The sequence below is a fragment of the Mustela erminea genome, chromosome 13, assembly GCF_009829155.1.
Source record: "Mustela erminea isolate mMusErm1 chromosome 13, mMusErm1.Pri, whole genome shotgun sequence".
Lineage (NCBI taxonomy): Eukaryota > Metazoa > Chordata > Mammalia > Carnivora > Mustelidae > Mustela > Mustela erminea.
In genome coordinates, this window is record NC_045626.1 from 16,673,222 (window position 1) to 16,694,558 (window position 21,337).

At 40.0% G+C, this 21,337-nt stretch overlaps 1 protein-coding gene across 2 annotated transcripts in view; it reads right to left on the minus strand.

Annotated features, from left to right (window-relative positions):
* Nucleotides 1-21,337, minus strand: part of MALT1 (MALT1 paracaspase) — a 59,851-nt gene that overhangs the window by 16,709 nt on the left and 21,805 nt on the right. Inside the window, exons 4-10 of one of the 2 annotated variants that reach the window (XM_032309493.1) lie at nt 17,494-17,653; nt 15,213-15,391; nt 14,569-14,665; nt 14,022-14,054; nt 11,321-11,347; nt 9,353-9,385; nt 3,424-3,627 (exon numbers count right to left, since the gene is read on the minus strand). In XM_032309493.1, the coding sequence (XP_032165384.1) occupies nt 3,424-3,627; nt 9,353-9,385; nt 11,321-11,347; nt 14,022-14,054; nt 14,569-14,665; nt 15,213-15,391; nt 17,494-17,653 (733 nt within the window). The remainder of the gene's footprint in view (nt 1-3,423; nt 3,628-9,352; nt 9,386-11,320; nt 11,348-14,021; nt 14,055-14,568; nt 14,666-15,212; nt 15,392-17,493; nt 17,654-21,337) is intronic. The other variant, XM_032309494.1, reaches the window with a different exon arrangement.

Below are 21,337 nucleotides of genomic sequence, written 5' to 3' on the forward strand. Positions count from 1 at the left end.
CATAGAGAAGGACATAGCTTCGGTGAAGGCTGTCCCACCGTGCACTGAGCACCGTGCTCTGACCATGACCGCAGCCACCGCAGCAAACTACATGGCTCCTCCCCTGTTCACACAAAAGTGCTTTAACTATATGGTTATCATCTCCTATGATCCTTACGACACATCTCTCATGACCAGGGAGGTAATATTACTGTCCCCCTTTTACAGACGGGAACACAGTAAACAGACACTGATGAATAGTGACAGGGCCAGAATCTGGACGCCGGCCGGGCTGTGCTCCTGCTGCACTGTCTCGTGGTAACTACCGCTGCCATTCTAGTAACTTTACTCTCAGAAAATACAAACCGTCCGTGTACTGGTTATTCATGGCCTCACTATTACGATCATCTTAAAACCTCCATTTAAAAAAAAAAAAATGGAATCTGAGGCTGAACCTTAATATGTAACAACCTGGAAGCCGGATTTCTCTAGTTGAGGCCTGATGTGGAATGCCACCAGGTTCAAATCTCCACATAAAGTGAAGGAAAGTGGAATTCAGGAAATTACAACAATAGTGGGCCAGGCACCGGGATAATTATTTTATCTTATTTATTCGACAATCACCTCATTATGTTAGTTTACCACTTCATAAGTCTTTTCAGGCTTATGAAAGTGAACTAACTTGGTTCTAGTTACACACCGGTCAGCAGAAAGGCCAGAGTGTCGGACCTGGGTGAGCTTACTTGAGGCCCCCCTGCTTTGCCACTCAGCTCCGCTGAGCCGAACGACTCCTCTAGAGTAAGTAAGGCTTTGGCCGTATTCTGACCAGGCTCCTTCAGCATCCTCCTCCACAAAAGCACGGCAAAACTGCCGCAAGCGAGGAGGGTAGAAAGGCACAGGGTGGGGGAGATAGCAAGCCAAACAGTTGCTCCCTACCACAGTTACATATGGCAACTGGAAATCTTTATCTCCACTTGTCTGCAAGGACACATGGCAGAAATCAGTTATTCCTGCTCTTAGTGTGTTTTTAAAGTTTATATCTGTTTTAAAAGTGAATTACCTATTTTCTGTTCTGTTCTGTTGCAGTTTTTGCTTCTTTTATAAAGCCGCGGGCAACAGGATATAAAAGGGCATAAACTTGAGTGTATACTTTCCCTCTCTGCAGTTGTTCCCGCTGGATTTGCTACGCTCTGTCTCGACCCCTCCCCCACGGGATACGAGCCGTGACCTGGGGCTGCCGACTGGAGGTGAAGGTGCAGGAGAAGGGCCACCCCGTGAGCCTCTACCCCACTGACATTTCATGCAGATGTGCCTGATGTTTAGCATATTCACAATACTTGAAAATATAATGCAGTCACTCTGTTAAGACACCAATCAGTAGGATTTAAAAGCCACCTAGCTTTCGGGATGCCTGGGTGGCTCCGTTGGTTAAGCATCCAACTCTTGGTTTCAGCTTTGGTCCTGATCTCAGGATCGTTGAGATCGAGGCTTACAACAGGTTCTGTGCTCAGCACGGAGTCTGCTGAAGAATCTCTCTCCCTTTCCCCCTTCCCCCGCATTACCCCCCCTTAAAATATAAATCCTTATCAACTACTTTACCAATCTAAACCCTAAGTTGGCTAATATTTTTCCCTTTTGTCTCATTCCTTTCAGTGATGCTTTAGAAGCCTTTCCTGATACTTTATAAACAGAGGTAAATTAAATGCAATAAAAAGAATCAACAGACAGAGAGGGATCACAAGTTGGCAGAGAGGAAGTCAGAGGGATCACAAGTTGGCAGAGAGGAAGTCGGGCGGGGGGAGGCAGGCTCCCCACTGAGCAGAGAGCCCGATGTGGGGCTCCATTGCAGGACCCTGAGATCATGACCTGAGCTGAAGGCAGAGGCTTAACCCACTGAGCCACCCAGGCGCCCCTCAAAACACCATCTTAATCTAGACTAAAAACATATTAAGCAATTGCCAAGAAGGCACATTTGTACAGTATATTCTACCATATTTTCATAAGAAAAATGAATGTCCTCACACAGAACTACCACTCTACACACTCATAAACAAGGTTATGTTATTACAACATCAACCTAAGAGTTGAAATCCCAAATTTGAGATATTTACTTTGTTTTTTATTTGTGTTACAACTGTAATCCTATTATTTTATTTAAGAGGAAACTCATTTAAATAAGATTTTAAGATTCTCCCCATCCCATATATAATGACATGCTGAATCTTGGGGAAAGAAAAGTTTTTTCTTCCATTAAAAATTCTCCTTTGAGACCCATTAGCAATTCCACCAAGCCCACTTCATCATATCAGTCTAATTATAAATGAAGGGTTAAACTTAGAAATTATTGGGGTGCCTGGGTTGCTCAGTGGGTTGAACCACTGCCTTCAGCTCAGGTCGTGATCCTGGAATCCTGGGATCGAGCCCCACATCGGGCTCCCAGCTCTGCGGGGCGTCTGCTTCTCCCTCTGACCTTCTTCTCTCTCATGCTCTCTCTCTCAAGTAAACAAATAAAATCTTTAGAAAAAAAAATAAACTTAAAAATTATTGAAGTAAAATAATTTGAAAGACACAGAAGCTAAACTGATACTTCAACACCAGCATGCCTAACAACAGGCCCGGGGATGCCATCTGGCTGGCAGTCACATGTGACAGCACAGTATCACCGCACGCACAGCCTGGGGGATAACCGCTCCGAGAACCTCGCCGGATGGCCTTCCGTGTGTGCTTCTACCCATTACAAGAAGTAACTTACCAAAGAAATCACTTACTACTGACAGCATATTCTGTCTCTAAAAAATCTGTACCGTATTTGTGGTGTTCTTCACATTTAAATGAGAGAATGAGTAAAATGATTACAAATTTACCATTAGAATTTCTGTAGGGGCCCACCTCTATGTTTGTATAGAGCTTTCGTTCACAAATTGCTTTCATATGCTTCATTCACCAATATATTCTTGCTAAATTCTAGTTCCTGCTAAAGGACTAGAAAATACTAGGCAATAGAAGAAGACTAAAACATACAGAATGTACACTTGCTTCCCTCTGTACCACACACACACACACACACACACACACACAGCAGGACGATACATATACGCGTATACGACGTGCTATTTGGTCATTGAGCTTCACTGTACTTCAGTTCTTATCAATAAAACACAAAATCAATTAAGACAGGAAAAAATTCTAGTAAGAACAATATTGTTTTGATAAAATAAGCGATATGAAAGTTAGGACACTGAGCTAATTGTTCACATGGAACTTCAGAATGAAGATTAAATCCATCATTTTCACAATTTCAGTTGTAAAATTAATTCACAAACAATTCATTCATACACTTCAGCTGGATGTGTTTACTATACCTTTCTCTGATTTTTGTCTCTTAACCTAACTTGTACAGTAACGAGTGGATAATTATAAAAACCAAGATCATAAATATCTTACCATATACTCCTTTGTCTAAAAGTAGTAAAAATTCATCCACAGCATTTCGCATCTCATACTCAGTGAGATCCAACAGTGAAACAACTTTGAAATCTAGTTGTCTTAACAAGTTGGTCAATTCATATACATCCACCAATGGTGCTTTAAGCTTGGGGTGCTCCCAGTAATTCATATTTCCTATCAAGAGAGCAACCTTGTCCTTTGCTGTTTAAAAAAAAAAAAAAGAAGAGGGGGTATTTAGAGGAGGATATAAAGATTAAAATAAAACCTATGGAAATGGTATAAATATAATAAAACAAATGCTTTACAAATAAGATCTCATTCTTAATTTCATCCTAGAACTATCACTTTATTTAGCAGACCACTTTATATAGTATATAGTATATATACTATATGTAGACCACTTCCTGTAGTATACTGAGGAACACAGGTTGATAAATCAAACAACTGAAACTTATCAATGCTTTCGAGAACCAGGCAAAGGATATTTATGACTCATGTGAACCCTAATGGTAACAAATATTAAATTTATACTTTTATTGAGTTACAACAAAAGAAAAGGATATTCAACTAGACTTTTAGAGCAAATTTAAACAAGCAATGTTAGTAATTGGGTTCCCATCAAATTAGGTTCTGTTTTACTGACCGTGGAAGATGTTAAAACCAAAAGAATTACCAAAAAGAGGAATAGGACAAATTCTCGTCAGAGCAAGCAAGGGGAAAACCAAAGAGGAGAGAAAAGCAGGGACTTAACAAGAACTCTATCTGTACTTTGTCAGTTGATGTGCTATCTCCTTTCAGCTTCTTCAAAAAAAAAAAAAAAAAAATCCCCTGATCTTAGGGATATGTGAAGACCTTTTGTATGAATATCTTAATAGTTTATTTTCTGACCTTAGTGCAGAGATGTTGCTCAAAGACGTACCCTCATACAAGGCATTTCTGTTTCTTAGGGCCAAACAGACCCAAACCGATGCCTTAGAAAGTGCCAGCTAGCTTTACCACATATAGAGCGTGGTAGAGGGCAGGTCCCCACAACCACAGCTTTGCTAGTCTGGGGTTAGTGTATAGAGATTGGAGACCGAGCCACGCCGGGAGAACAGCGAAGGGCCACAGCGGGGACAGGCAGCACAGGTTCTGGTGTGAACCACGCAGAAGGCTGTAGGGGAGCAGCTGACAGGCCATCACCAAACCGGCTGAGGAACCGCCGACCAGGGCTGGGTGACCAACCTCTGTCACTTAATGCTGCTCAGTAGTTGCTTTATAAATTATCATGAAGACTGCTCTCATGACTGAAACAGGCATAAATAATCCTGTTGCTGACTTGATGTCTGCAATATGGAATTGAATTTCAGATGTTTTAAATCATTAAACTGATGAAAACTCTTTGGTGAAATTTCTTTCCACAGAAGACTTAAGTCTAGTGTTAAGCCAGGTCTGGAGAAAAACCTGTGCCAACTCTAAAATGGGGCTCTCAGAGTGAAAGAACACCCGCTCTGTGAAAAGCCTCAATCCTTTCTTGTTGTGGTATCTTTATTCTACATTCACAGTCTTAGAGGCTTCTTGCAAGTTGCTTATTCTAATGAGTAAACATATTTTATTTAATTTATTATTTTTTTAAATTTATTTATTTGTCAGAGAGAGAGAGGGAGAGAGAGCGAGCACAGGCAGACAGAATGGCAGGCAGAGGCAGAGGGAGAAGCAGGCTCCCCGCTGAGCAAGGAGCCCGATATGGGACTCGATCACAGGACGCTGGGATCATGACCCAAGCTGAGGGCAGCTGCTTAACCAACTGAGCCACCCAGGCGTCCCGAGTAAACATATTTTAGAAAAAAAAATGAAATGATACTTGAACATTTCTAATTCTGTAAAAGTCACTTTAAGGCCCACGTGAATGATCATCTTTTCTCTAAAAGAAAAGGTCAATTATCAAGACTATTTTAAACACAAAGATTCAGACATAAAGCTTCTACTGAACTGTCTTCAGTTCTAAAAATCATTGGAAAAGTTGAGGACACTCAGGATAGAATTCAAGAGGAGGCAGTATGAAACTTAACATTGCCTTTTTAAAAAAATTTCTTCTTAAATAAACTAGATCTGTGCTCTTAGACCAAAGTACCCACCGCATGGCAAACTTAGTTGACTAATCCACAGAAAAAAAAATTCTCAGTAGGATCAGAATGTAGGCCTGTCCATAAAGTGACAGATTCGGCTTAATGTACCTCAGACTGAGGAAAGTAAGAGAATGTGTGTCTCTGCCTCACACAAATCATGGGGTTCCCAAAGTTATGCAGGCAGTAAAGTGTTTGTAAATCAGAGAGGGTTTTTTTGATGGAATATTATAATTTAATTCTAATATCTGTCCTAGACTAAGTTTTACTGGCAAAAACCAATTATAAGAAATACAACAGAAAAAAAATCACTGACATCTAGGGGAAAAGACCAGTTTTCAAACTATGCATGTTTTTGCTAATGTCAATTCTTTATTCATGGATTTAGTCATCTGTTTAGAAAGAACAGTCGGTACAGTTTACAGAAGGCCAGGGTTCAACAATTCAAGAACTATGTGGCTCAAAATATGTGTAGCAGCAGTGGCCAGTGCTCTTTAAAAAAATTTTCCCCAATGACAGTTAACAGCCAATTCCTAAAATGTCTTAGAGCATTTTCTTGAGTGTAATGGTAATAAAGATGATGGGTAAGCAATCTTACCTTGCCCAATCTGCTTGTGAACAGTTCCTGAACGACAGGCCAACTGGGGTGCATTTGGAATAGAGATGCAGACCAGAGTGGTCAACATAAGAGACGACAAAGACCCATTCCAGAATTGGTTGTAGAGAGGAAAAGGAAAAGCCAGACTTTAGAGATACCACAGAGAAAGAAGCGGTAAAATGCGAAGTGGGGGAGATAAGGGCAAGGAATCAAAGACAATTTCAAAATAGCAACTACATAAGCAATTCGTGATGGCTTGCAAGTGATAAAATAGATGGAAGAAATCTTCTGAAGAAAAAAAAACACTTACTGTAAGAGCCACCCACAACTTCTTGAACACAAACCATTTATTGGAAAAAGGAAACAAAAATGCCAGTTGATTAAGCAACAGAATAATAAAACCACTTCAGAAAGATATTTTAACTACATGATCCTAGGCATCTTCCAAAGCTTAATGCAATGTATTCTGCAAAAACCGATATAATGCTACAGTATTAATTCCACCTGTAATTATGTGTGTTACTCATCCTCTCTCATCCAAAATAAAGAATATTCTTAACTACCTGGAAAGGAACCTGGTGCAGATTAAGTGCTATTTAGGTATTTGTTAAGTAAAATAACCTGTTGACTATCAAAAATTGAGTATTAGCATCAAATCTGATGGAATATACAGTCCTTGTTGGTCTGCACAAAATCTTTTTAATCTCTACATCCTACAAAGTCAAGTCCAAGCCTACCTCTCCAGAGGTGGTAGAAGGCAGCGATCTCCAAGGAGCCACGCTATCCTTCCTTGCCCTCAAGGGTACAGACCTGCACCCCAGCTCCCACCCTGAATCTGGGCTGCCCTGTGACTGATTTTCTCTGAACAACACAGTTTGGTGGGACACCTGCCAGTTCGTCTAAACCTTAGGAAATCTGGACGACTCCCACTTTTGAGGCCCAGACACCATGTAAAGAAAAAAATTTAGGTACATGGCAAGACCACGCGGGTAAGGAGGGGAGGATGGGGAAGGGGAGGGAAAGTGAAGTAGGCCTAAGGTTGTACAATGAACGGGAAGACGGAGGAGTACAAGCCCCTTTTAAGGGGGTAACCACTATTTAGCACAGCTACCCCTCAAAAGCTACCACTTTTCAAAAGAACCTAGCAATCTGAATTTTGATATAACACCTGGTTAGTGATGACTGATTCTGCTAAAAAATACTATATGGACTGCCCTTCCTACCCCACCACCCCCACACACATAAAGGTTACCCAGTTTGTGCTCGCTTCTCTGTGGCCTGTGGTAATCTCATGTATGCCACCGCTTGGTTTGAATTTCCGACTCTGTGCTGAGGAGGCTCATAACTCTACCGCTAGCCCTAGCCCTGGCCGCCTCCTTCAAGCTCCAGATCCATGTCCACAACTGCCCACTGTACATCTTCACCTCGATGTGCTCAAATACCTCATGCAGGTTAGGTCCTAAACGGATAGTCATCTAGCCTCTGAATCTTGCTTTCCATTCTGTATTCTCGAACTCGGTGAGCTCTTGTTGTCCACCGAGTGGGCCAACCAGCCATCTGAGCAGGCCTGGTGATTCCTCTCTACTTTTTATGCCCTATAGCAAGGTAATGAGAACAGCTTACTGATTCCATCGCCTAAAGGTCTTCTGAGTCGGCTCTGTCTTCTGCGTTCGCATTGGTACTATCCTAGTTTGGATTCCCATGATTTCTTACCTAGACTACTGCAGCAGTCTCTGAATTTTTCTCCTAACAAAAACATCGTCTCCCTCCAGTTTACTTTCTCCGTCCATACAAGACTGGCCTTTCAGAGACAAATCACAAGTTTCCTTCTAGTGGCTTGCATGACAAACGGGCTCCTCAAGGGCTGGCGTCCTCCATCTTCTCTCCCACTTTCCCTTTGTGCTCCACGATTGTGTGTGACTTGCAGTTCCCACAAGACAGCACACTGGCTTACTCCCTACAATGCTGTGACTGCGATGTCATGCTTCCTGTCTGGAAGGTCCTTCTAGTCATCGTTTTCTTTCAGATCTTTTAAGTAATCTCTAAACACAAGGTGGGGCTTGAACTCATAACCCCGAGATCAAGAGTCGCAAGCTCCACTGATGAGCCAGCCAGGTGACCCTCTACTTTTCATAAAGCTGCTAGCATTGCAACCTCTGCGGCTTCTCCCACCTCTAACCTCACTAAGAGATAGCATTAACCGCTTCTGTGTAACATGTAAGTTTCCTGTTTACCTAGTTGTATGCATGCTGCCAAAACAAAATCATTCCACGGAAGTTGACTAGGTCCCAGAAACTGAATTCATCATCTTTTTCAGCTCCCTGTTTACAATTTCTTTTACAAATATCCAAAATAAAACATTTGGTCTCACTGTCATTTAAATATTTATAATGTCAAATTAAAATGTCTTGAATCTCTTCATGACCATCATAAAAGCATTATAATGTCGCATTTTGACTAAGTATTTTGTTTTCCTTATTCATTTATTTTTTAAAAGGATTTTATTTATTTGACAGAGAGAGACAGAAAGAGAGGGAACACAAACAAGATAAATAGGAGAGGGAGAAGCAGGCTTTCCGCTGAGCAGGGACCCTGATGTGGGGCTCAATCAATGTGGGGTGACATCAGTCACCCAACAGCTCCTATTTACTTACTTTAAAAAAGTTTTTACTTATTCATTTTGGAGGGTGGGCACCTGGGAGGCTCAGCTGTTGAGCAGCTGTCTTCAGCTCGGGTCATGATCCCAGGGTCCTGGCATCAAGCCCTGCATCGGTCTCCCTGCTCAGCAGAAAGCCTGCTTTTCCCTCTCCCTCTGCTAGCTGCTCTGTCTACTTGTACTCTCCCTCTATCTCTCTGTTAAATAAATAAATAAATAAATAAATAAATAAAATCTTGAGAGAGAGAGGGAGAAAGCTTGCAAGTCGGGTGCGGGGGGGGCGGCAGAAGGAAAGGAGGGCGAGAATCTCAAGCAGACTCTGTGAGTCACAACCTAAGCTGAAACCGGAAGTTGGACGGCCAACTGAATGAGCCACCCAGGCGCCCCTATTTTGACCAAGCATTTAATTAGTTTATTTGTTAAGTAGGCGTGGGGCCCAATGGGGCATGGGGTTTGAACTCTTGACCCTGAGATTGAGCCCTCAGCTAAAATCAAGAGTCATACACTTAACTGACGAATAAGCCACCCAAGGCAGCCCTTGACCAAGCATTTCAAAGCTCGACTCACCCAAAGGCTGATCAGCTGTTTGTTCTTTATTGTCTACAAAAACATAAAAATATAAAAAAAGATAAGGTGTTACTGTCCATGATACAAATATCTGCAGGGTTAAAGACACATGGAAACAATGAACAATAACATCAGCAGCATCAAAAGACAGCATGTGGTTTCCTAAGAGCTAACTAATAATTTTAGTATTTTCAGATTCTTGATAAACATACCTGGATGGACAGAGTAGAATCAGGAGAGGGGAATGTTTTCAGTAATTAATGACCACAGCTGGGGTAGTAATCCTTAATATGCTAGGGAGAACTCAGTCTGGAAATGGTGGGTGGTGGTATTAAGCAGTGGCAGGAATGCTTAGCAGTTGCTAAAGGCTTACCTGGTACTATTCTATGCACTTCGAATATAATGGACTTAAGTAAGCCTCATCTTGTCTATAAGGTACACACTTCCTCCACTATATAGACAGGGACTCTGAGGCAGAGGGATTGAGTCATTTGCTCGAAGTAATGGAGCTAGTCTCACTCCACAGTCCATGTTCTTTGCCAACTACATACATAAAATGAAAAACCTCCCATCCTGAGGACCATGCAGCAAAAGATGCAGGAAAAGATGGGATTGAGTCAGTAGTGTGTCTTCTATTATAGACAGGGTAGCTCTTTTTGCATTCTTAATAATATATTTAATTATTGTAGTCTATTAAAAGTTCATTTAAAAAAATTCTTTTTTTTCAAAGACTTAGTGTTGGGGGCATCTCTTGATTCCTATTGTATAAGGATATAATGGAAGTGGGGCCAGGAAAATCTTAGAAGCTTAGTGGTGGTTTCTTGCAGAAGTTTTCCTGATAGTTTTCACAATGTTCGCTGTACAGCAAGAAATAAGAGAACTTAGGAAAGGAGAATTCTAACTAGACAAAGAGAAACAGCTAGCTACATCACTGCATGGGTCTGGATGTCCGAAGCACATGTCCCCATGAGGCTCCGCCACAGGACAGCACACGGGTAACAGAGGCCTTCTAGGTTGTCTCATTAGCATCTGTGTAATAGACACAGACTGATCATCACTGACGGTAACAGATGTTTATTAGTAAAATATGGGCATGAAACTAAGCAGACCAGTTATGATGCTAAAATAAAGAGAAATAACTTATTGGGAATACGAAGGATCACTTTAAGTAATAAATGATGTAACTGCCTTCTTCACTGCTCGGGGAAGGGTTAGTTTCAGAGTATCTTCCCAGGTTCCATCACTGCCTTTCAGGATCTTGGGCCCATGCTGATGTCCCTGTCTTTACAAGGTCCTCAGTATTACTATGCCTTTCATCACAGCTGAGCCTTTCCCTTTAGCTTCACCTGCTCAAAATCGGATTAAAACTGGCCAACATGATGAATATTTCTATAGTGAGTCTTTTTTTCTTTTTAAAAGATTTTATTTATTTGAGAGAGAGAGAGGCAGATAGCGATAGCATGAGTGGGGGGTGGGTGTCAGGAAGAGAAAGAAGCAGGCTCCCTGCTGAGCAAGGGGCCTGAAGTGGGGCTCGATCCCAGGACCCCAGGATCACAACCTGAGCCGAAGGCAGATGCTTAATTGACTGAGTCACCCTGGCGCCCCTGCTGTCTGTCTCTTAGTGGTCCATGGCCACCTATTTCTCTGCACGGCACCAACGATGCTCACTCACACCCCTTATACTTCAGATAAAGGCACTCCATTAACTGCCTTTTTATGGCATAGATCATACACAATGATAAAAATACACATTGATATTTTCGGTAGCTGCAGTATATTTATTTTTCTGTAGTCTTATAATCTAGAATATTTTTAATATTTTCACTCACATGAAATTATCCCTCATGTAAGTACTAAATTCAACCGTAAATTGTATTATTTTAATAAAGAAAAAATTTACAAATATTATTATAGCAAAAGAATATCTAGTTATTGTAGTCAAGCTAATGTGTTGGTTGTCTTACTCACCAGGATGTCCAAGATTATTTAATTCATCTAAAATGAAGTAAGAGAAAATAGATTAGTTTTAAATAACTGAACAGCCAATTTAGCACAAATAGTAAGACTAATCAGAGAAGTAGGTTTCAAGCTATTAAATCAGGTTATAATATTTCATTAGTTTAGAACTTGTCAAATGCCTTCATGGAGAAGCCATGCCACTACTAAGCATGAAAGGATGCTACTGTGGATTTGGTGCAGGACTTCTGAGCTATCACTACTTCCATTAAGTGACAAAAAGCTGAATGGACTCATTCATTGTTTCTTCAAAGTTTTAGATATTCTGGCCTTTTAGGAAAGAATAGGTTTGTTGCCTCAATGGTAAACTTCGTGAAACTAAGAAACAATCTCTAAGAAAAATCTATGATTTTTTTCTTTTTAAATAAACTTTTAGTTTTAAAATGGTTGGAGATTTATAGAATTAATGTGAAGACAGTAAAGAAGAGTTCCCGAATACACCCATACCCAGCCTCCCTACTTTACCATCTTCTGTTTAGTAAGCGTAAGGTATATTTATCACAACTAATGAACCATTAATGTCCTTTTTTCCTCTGGGACCCCATGCAGAACACATTACATTTTCTTATGTCTCCTCGGGCTCTTTGCTGTGACCATTTGAGGCTTTCCCTGTTTCTGATGGCCTTGGCAGCTGTGAAGGTTACTGGTAGGGATTTTGTGGAAAGTATCTCACTTTGGATTAGTTGATGCTTTTCTCATGCTCAGACTGATGGAATGTGTGTTTGGAGGTACAGTGGTTTCAGAATCATTAACCCGTACTCTCCGGCTAAAGGACAGATAAAATCATCTAAGCAAATACCCATGACACTACAGCCATCTCTTTTTCCTTTACAAATCTTAAGATGCAAATTAACACTAACAATAAATTAGAAATATTATGCTGTTGCTAAGATGTCACAGAGGAACTTATTCTTATCTGCCGTGTAAAGTCAACGGAAGAGCATCATCAAATTGTACAGGGCTCCGCACAACTTCTCTGGCCTCTTGTCTCATAGACTGCATTCATTTCTAGTTACTTAGGTCAGCACCTTGTTCTTCCTTCCCCTCTTCACTGACGCTGCTGCATACATTTGTAACGCATTTAGATTCTTTGGTCACATTCTGCATTCCATCCTGGGAATCCCCCCTCCCCTGACCTCCTACTAAATGACTTGCATACATGTATTCGCCATTATAATGATCATACAGAATAGTTTCACTGCCCTAAAAAAAAAACAACTCCTGAGCTTCACTTATTTAATCCCCTCCTTTTGTCCTGACCAAATATCTTTAACAAAATACATAAAGTGAAATAAGTAATATGTTCTGCAGGTTAAAAAAAAAAAGACATGATATAGGACACTGTAAATGGTATGCATCAATCCATTAATTATAAAACATCTCAAATTTTACACTTTTTTAGAAAGAGAAGTTGGATCTAATTCTCCCATTTGAAAGTTTTGAAATAGTTGGATCTTCATCTCTAAGCGGGCTGAAAGGTTGATGTGAAAATTAGAATTTGACAGTGTGTTTGCTACTGTAAAAACTACAGAGAAAATCAGACAGCACAAGAAACAGCACAGCAAGGCAGTAATTTCCATGCATCGCCCTGAAGCCAAAGGGCAGTGCTAGTTTGTATTTGTTCTTAGAGATACCCAACTTTGGAAAGTTTAAAAATCATGCAATTAGGCAAAAACGAAGTCAGAGAAGTTAGAGGAGCTTGTTAGGATTTCTTCACATAGCTTCCCTCCTGTAAGGCCTCTATAGACAACAGGATTGGAATCCCCTTTACGCTAGAGAATTCCTGTTCAAAAGTATGCATTAGGACAAAAACAGTAATGACAGTATTTCCATGTGACACCATACAGATACAAAAGACAGGAAAACCCAGGAAACAAAAGATTTAACTTTTTTTTTACTTTACCCAAGTAGACCCCAAGATTATGTAATATTTTAAAGAAGCAGAAATTGAAAAAATACTTTGCTATCTACAAATCAAATTCTGTAAAACAATGTGATGTATTAAGGGAAGGTAACTTAAGTATTAAAATTTACTCATTAAAACTTATGTGAGTAATTAAAACAAATTTAAAAGCTTATGTTGAAACAGATTTTCCAGTTCTTTATATATATTATTGTAAAGATGATATGGTAGATTAACCTATAGACTTGTAGTTTCGAAAAATGGATCTTACCAATTTTATGCTGCAATAGTAATATTAGGTACTTGATAAAACACGTGTTTAACAAGAAATTGCCTGTCCTGAAACTCTCAAAGAAGCCACATTCGCATTTGAACAGCATATAATCGCGGCTGAAAGGGTGGCTAAAATCTTAAATGATTATCCATGATAGTACAGCTTTCCATTTTTTAAAACTAATTTTATAAAGATAAAAATTAACATTAAGAATAAATTGTAAAATTTCTCTATTCATAAGATGTACAGAAATGTTATTCTTATTTGCAATAGAAAATCAATGGAAAATTAGATGCTTTATTAATGTGTTAGTTTAACAGCATCCCCGGCAATTTACAAGTCCTGAGACTCAGTGAAATTTCTTTCTTATAGCTAGTATTTTTTCCATCACTGCACACAGCAGACTAGAGCACACCACCAATCCCCAGGGAACCAGCATGCAGGATATGTGGTTTCAAACCAAAGGATTACACTACCTTCAGTGCACTCCACTGCCTCATTTGTTCTTCCTTGTTCCAGAGAAAACAAATGTGAACATACTGTAATTCATGATCTTAGGAACGGCAGCCATCAGGTAAACAAAGAAACGAATGTCATAGAAATATGCTGGCAAACCAACATACGCATCAACCTTCCTACTGCTGACAACCTAACTATAAATGCATGAGGCTTAAACAGAGCAAACTCCCACATTATGAACTTTATAATGGGACTGTTAGTTAATCATCATTCTTTCCTTTCTATGTCTGTGATGCTTGGTTTTTAAAAGCATTTTAATAAGAATCTTTTCCCACTTAAATCAAGTTTTTTGTAACTAAAGTTTTAAAGAAAACTTTTTTTGCCACAAATGTTTATGATTGTGAGTTCAGTATGTATTCTCTCAAATTTCTACATAAACAAGATAACTGGCTATTTAACATGACACTAAATAGAATGGGATAAAAAGCAGAATTTCCACTGCTTTAATGTTTCATTTTATATAACTTATATCCACTTGACAGAACACTGAGTAAGATGGCTTACCTATGATGATTTCTACCTTCTTGCTATCTTGACTATCTCGATCATTATATACATGACACCAGTAGGTTCCCTGATGTTCCAGATCCACATAAGGTACCTGTTTTCAATATCAGAACACACACACACATACATTTGCTTTCAATTTAATTTTAACTGGCTTGGAGAGAAACTTATTTTAAATTAGGAAAAAAACCTAGAACCTTTCAGTGGACTTTAGACATTCTTAGATTATTTTCATTTATTAAACATTAGCAGGCAAACAATGCAAGGATTCTAAAAATGGTGAGTTAGGTGTAGTACTACTGGACATTTTAAGGATTTTATTTTGGAGTCATCTCTACATCCAGCACAGGGTTTAAACTCATAACCTCATAATGAAGAGCTGTACACTCCACGGACTGAGCCAGCCAGGTGCCCCATCTGACATTTTACTATAAGCCCTTACATATGGGCTAGTGTTTTATTCCAGAACTTTTGTAAACATAAGAATGAGTTAATATTGAATAACAAGAGACTAGAACTGAAAATAAGGTAAACATTAAAATACCCCAACAAATATGAAATTTAATGTTTGTCTTAATTTTCAATTATACTACTTATTTTATATAGCAACACAAAAAATACCCAAATAACCAACTTCTTACCATGTATAGCTTTTTGGTCTCATGTATTAATGGAGATTCATTTTTGAACCACTGATAGTGAGGAATGGGGCTTCCAACAGCAACACACTGTAAGACCAATGTGCTGCCCGGCATCAGCTTTTGGGACCTTGGTTCAACGCAGATTTGCAACCTGGATTCAGAGACACCATCCACACTTCCTTAAATTAAAAAAAAAAAACTATCAATGAACATAAATAAAATCTCTAGGTTAGTAAGAAAAATTTCCCTCCTTTAACTAAAACAAACAAAAAAACCCAAAAATGTGTTTTCAAGCTAATATTTTTTATTATCCTTAACAGTACCTCCTAAAACTATGTTTCATAAAAGTGTGACACTTTTAAAAATATTAGATGTTCTGTGGATAAAAGGATGCTGCAGACAAGTACATTTAGAAAATTCTGGGTTAAACAAAGTTAAACAGATTTTTTTATTGCATGACTTCTCAGAGTTTTCTCCTTTTGTTTTTTTAAGGCTTCTCAGAGCTTTAAGTGTTAATGTGCTTTGGTGTATTTAAATTTTTTTTTTTTTACGATTTTATTTATTTATTTCAGAGAGAGACAGAATGAGAGAGAGCATGAGAGGGGCGAAGATCAGAGGGAGAAGCAGACTTCCTGTGGAGCTGGGAGCCCGATGTGGGACTCGATCCCGGGATTTTGGGATCATGACCTGAGCTGAAAGCAGTGGCTTAGCCAACTGAGCCACCCAGGCACCCTGTTTTGGGTGTATTTAAAAGGACAAAATAGTTCAGGTGGCTTCCACATGTGTTTGGCCACAGATTCTTGTTGGTGGGGGCAAAAAACTTACTAACATCTTGAGTGATGTTCACATTCAACACCGAAAGTTCTACATTCTGCTGTTTGATTTCACACATTAAAAGGAGTTTTGCTATTTGCATGGAATAAATATGGATGGATGACCACTAGCATTTCTTCCTGAGGCAGACACCAGAAAGCATTATTACGATTTTTTTTAAAGATTTATTTATTTTAAAGAGAGAGTGAGCGAGTGAGAGAGAGCATGTGTGTGTGTGCATCCATGGGGGGTGCAGGAGGAGAAGGGGAGAGAGAATCTTAAACAGACTCCATGCTCAGTACGGAGCCCAACACAGGGCTCAGTCTCACGACCCTGAGATCATGACCTGAGCCGAAATCAGGGGTCCAATGCTTAACTGACTGAGCCACCCACACGTTCCCAGAAAGTGTTATTTACTGAAGACTCATGTGTTGCTCTAAGGTTCTCGAAGAAGCAGGACTTGTCAGTGTTAACACAGTATTAAGTCTCTATCATGAAACTCAAGGTCTTACACAGTGCAGGTAACCAGTCTTTGCTAAATGAACAGGATTTAATTTATAAACATATTAATGTTCATTACACACACAGAAATATTCTAGAAAGATATAAATAATTCCCTTGTTTAAAAATGACTATTTCTTTAAAAAAGATTTTATTTATTTATTTGACACAGAGAGAGAGATAGAGATCACAAGTAGGCAGAGAGAGAGGGGGAAGCAGGCTTCCCGCTGAGCAGAGAGCCCAATGAGGGGCTCGATCCCAGGACCCTGAGATCATGACCTGAGCTGAAGGCAGAGGCTTTAACCCACTGAGCCACCCAGGTGCGCCTAAAAGCGACTATTTTAGAGATTATTTATTTAGGTGTAGAAGAGCTAAACTGAGAAAGAAGAATGGAGATAGAGAGCTAACAGAAAGTTTGTTTCCCACCTATTCTTCTGTCTGCCAAAATGACAAAGAATATAGGTCTCGATTGTGAATGTGAATACAGAAAATAACATCTGATAGCTACTCTTTAGAACAGGTATATTTTTTAAATCAGTAGTAGTTACTGGCCCAAAAAGATGGATGAGAGAGAGGAGAAAACCAGTATGATGAAATGCTTTATTGCAGGGAATGATACACTACCTGTCCTTTCATGTCAAAGGCAACTTTAGAGGTTTTATTCCACAACCCGATTTTGCCAGAGTGATACAACAGTTGGGAAAAAGACATACAGCATAGAAAGAAACACGAGGGATGTTCCCAGAGGCCAGCAGCAGGTTTGGCCTACGGCATCTGCATGTGTAGATGTCCGCAGAGAAGGGATCATAGCACATGGGATGAAGTCGGAACAAATGGTGATCTTCTACTGGTGGTAAGTACGTACGTGAGCTTCCGGTTCCGTTTGTGATACTGTGAAATTCAAGTAAACATTCAAAACAAAATAAGGCAATTCCCACTCCAATATTCAACTTAATTTACAGCTTACCCTGGAAGCTTCCTGTTACTTCAGTGATATCACAAACATCCAGCTGTGACCACTGGCTGAATTCAAAGGTGAAATTATTATTAACCCGACAGACATAAAAGCCTGCATCTTTTACATGCACCGTGTTAAAAATAAGTTCTGATGCATTTCCGTTTGGAATCTGCAAAAGAATCAGCAAGAGAATGTAAATGAATGACTCATCAAAACAACATGCCTTGTGAAAATGTGCCGTGCAAAAAAATGTCGATTTCTCTGGAGATCTGAAAAGCATATTTTCCCCCCAGTTCTAAAATATTTTTTACTTAAAAAAACAAACATTTTGAATAATTTAAGACTGAAGTCTTAGAAATCCACACTCTTACAAATCCATTAACTGGAGAGTTAAGCTCTCTCCCACAGATCTTCCAAAAACTAACAGAAAAGTACCTGTTCTGTCATTTAAAACTGTACAAATCATTGGTATTTAAAGACTCTACGATGGCAAATTTATAAGTAACATAGAAAGTTAGGCCTGGTTATTCATTTCAGTTCTGGCCCAATTAGCTGTGAGTACATAAGCAAGTTATTTGACCTTGACACTCCATTTTCTCATCTGCAAAATTCCATAAGAGGACAGACTACTGAACCACCACTCTTCTTTCAGGGTCTGGGCTGAGAAGGGCTATGGACAATACGTCAGTGATGGGAAGAAATGATCACCCAAGGGTTTCCCAAGCTCTCCACCAGGGCTTTGGTCACCACATTAGGGTTTTTCACCTTTGCTGCTCTCATCGATTTGTAAATGCCACCTGCTTCTGGCACATTGCCAAGGGGCTTAGTGGAGTGCCTTCTTAGATTACAGGAGCTCCCTTTCAAAGTATCCCTCTCTCTCCAAACCCCGACCAACTGAATTCCACTCTCAGCCACTCGGAACCTGCACCAAAGCAGTAGTCTTCTGCGAAGATTTGACAACTAGGACGTCTGACTGCCCTTGATACCATGTTAATGTACTAAGTCTGCTATCCCCCAGACTGTTAATGCACATGTTGTCTCTCCTCAAACCTCCTACAATCAATCCTGCCTCTCTTAGCCACCGACTTCAGAGAGAAACTCTCCTCTTCCTGCCACCAAGTCACAAAGCTATCTATGTATCTCCTTGTAAATGCTCTCTTCTCTCCGTTAAAATGGAAAATGCGTCTTCCTAGCAAAGGCTACCTGGGCTTAGGATCTGTGGGGATCCACTCAGAACCTCAGACCTGGTATGCAGACTAGTTCAAGCTGCAGACATCTGGGATCAACTGGTGATTTCTCTATCTGAAAGGTGCAGAAAGCAGCCTTCTCAGAGACTCCCCTGTCTGACTAAAACTACACACTTCTGGGAAATGAGGCTACCATAAATTCCTTCTTCAGGGTAGCTTTATCCACCAAGAATAAACCTACCACAAATCCCCTCTCCAGGAGGGTTTTATGGCCGTGATGGTGATGAAGACGGGAAGACCACTTGCACCTGCATGAATAATCCCGTCAAACTTTCTTATCTCCTGTTTATTCTTCCAGAACCCCCTTTGCATTTTTTAAAGAAACCCGTCTGTTCCTCTCATAGGGGCCTTTCTCCCTCCTCCCTTTTCCCTACTAAATTAGGTATGTAAGGCTCTAACTTTAACCAGTAATGGAGCTACTTCCTTTGTAAGTTCCCATACGAATAAACTTTTTCTGTTGTCAATTTGTATTTTGTCAGTTAAGTCACAGGCACCCAGAGAATGAACATAAGAGGGCAGGGGAAAGCTTTTTCCTCTCCTGTCCATCCCACCCTCTCTGACCTCGCTCCTGCAATTTTCTCTCCGCTTTACCGTCTATTTCTCTTTCACTGCATCACTCTCGAAAACAAACTCCAGTCCTTTGTATCTTAAGTGAGTGAAAAACCCCAACAAGCCGTCCTTGACTCGCACCCTCTCCTCTCAGCAGCACTGGAAATGCTAACTACCCTTATTTTCTTGAGATAGTTTTCCTTTTAGGCTTCATACCATTCTCTGCCGGATTTCCTCCCAGCTCTCTTACAGGTTCTTCTTAGTCTCTTTACTGGTTTGTTTTCCATAACATAAACTTTCAAAGACTCTCCGGATATCCCATCTGCCTAGCTGATTCATGGAACTGTCTAGAGGGCATTTTGAACTTAATGCATCTAAAACGAAATCCTTGAATTTTCTCCTTAAATCCATTTCTTTCCCAATCTTCAACACCTCAGTACGTGATACTTCCCCAGATGCTTCTGTAAAAAACCCAGGCATGGCATCATCCTTGATCTCTCTTCTTTTCTTCATGCCCCACCTCTAACCAGTCAGGTGTGGCCCACTCCCCACCGCAATCACCTGATCGAGCACTCCGCTCCCTCTCCACCACCCTGCCCCTGTTTCCAGTCTAGCAAAGGCCTGAGCTAACTGGTCTTTCTGCTTTCTCTTGCTTCGCTTCCAAGCGGCAGCTTTGCGTCTTAAACACATAAATCCTATCATGTTACTTCTCCTGCTTAAGACAGTTAGTGGCTTCTAACTTTAGATCACTCTGCTGACTTTCCTCATAGTTCTTAACTCAAAGAATTCTCCTATTTGTTTGCTGTCTCTCCTCACTGAGATGGGAGCACAGGACCCTGGGTGTCAGTGTTTCCTCACCATGGCCTTAGATCAAGGCCTTGCACAAAACAGGCACTCATCAAGTACTTGTTAAATGAATACATCTTAAAATAACCCTATGGCCATAAAGGTAGTCTGACAAAACTCGACCTAGTGAGCGCTTTAAAATCTTTTACAACTCTTGGGGAGCCTGGGTGGCTCAGTAGGTTAAGCATCTGCCTTCGGATCAAGTCATGATCTCAGGGTCCTGGGGTGGAGTCCCGCATCGGGCTCTCTGCTCAGCGGGGAGCCTGCTTCCCTTCCTCCCTCTCTGCCTGCTGCTCTGCCTACTTGTGATCTCTGTCTGTCAAATAAATAAATAAAATCTTTAAAAATAAATAAATAAATATATAAAACCTATTACAACTCTTCAAATCTAAGAAGTACTCTCCACTCCCTACATTTTTACCTTTCTGAAATCAGGGCATATTTTACAAATGATATGCTTAATATAGCAAGTTTAATCTGTTACTTCTTCCTTTTTGAAAGACATTTATTAAGATAAAAGCAACTCTGCAACTGAGAACACGTTATAAATAACTTTAGTTACCATCTCCTGAAAACCTCCATGAAACATCCTGCCTTAAATTCTTATAATCCTGGATGATAGGAATTCATATTACAAAAAATGACACTCGGGGTTCTAACACAGGCCTATCTAGCACCAAAGCCTACATGCAACCTTCTACTACAGTTCAGCTGCTCTCCCTTACCTGTGTATAAGGGATGGAAATAAAAAAATATAAAACTACATATTTCTTCTAAGGCATGGGATGATCTCATTAAAGGAAAGATCATGATATTAGAATGGCTCTTTAACTTAGTTTCAGGTTTGCAAATGTAGACTTAGCACTGAGTCTGGATGAAAGCTCAGTTATTTGACTAACAGGATGAAAAGAGTATGGGGTTTCAAGGTACAGTCTAGGAGGGAGGGGGTTAGGGGGAGCTAGAGTGGGAGAAGAGAGAAGCCGATCAAAGTGAGACACAACACCAGTGTGCAGAGTAGCTCAAAGAACTTATAAGAAAAAAGAATTCCAATATGGGATTTTAAATTATTTGTTGGGTGGTAAAAGAATAATGCTTCCCTCCACCAGCCTGAATTTTACTTTGGAATCTACCACAATAGCCTAAATCTTTTGATATAATAGTTAAGTGGAATCTTCCATTAGCCTTCCATGGCACCTTAAAAATCTTTTAAT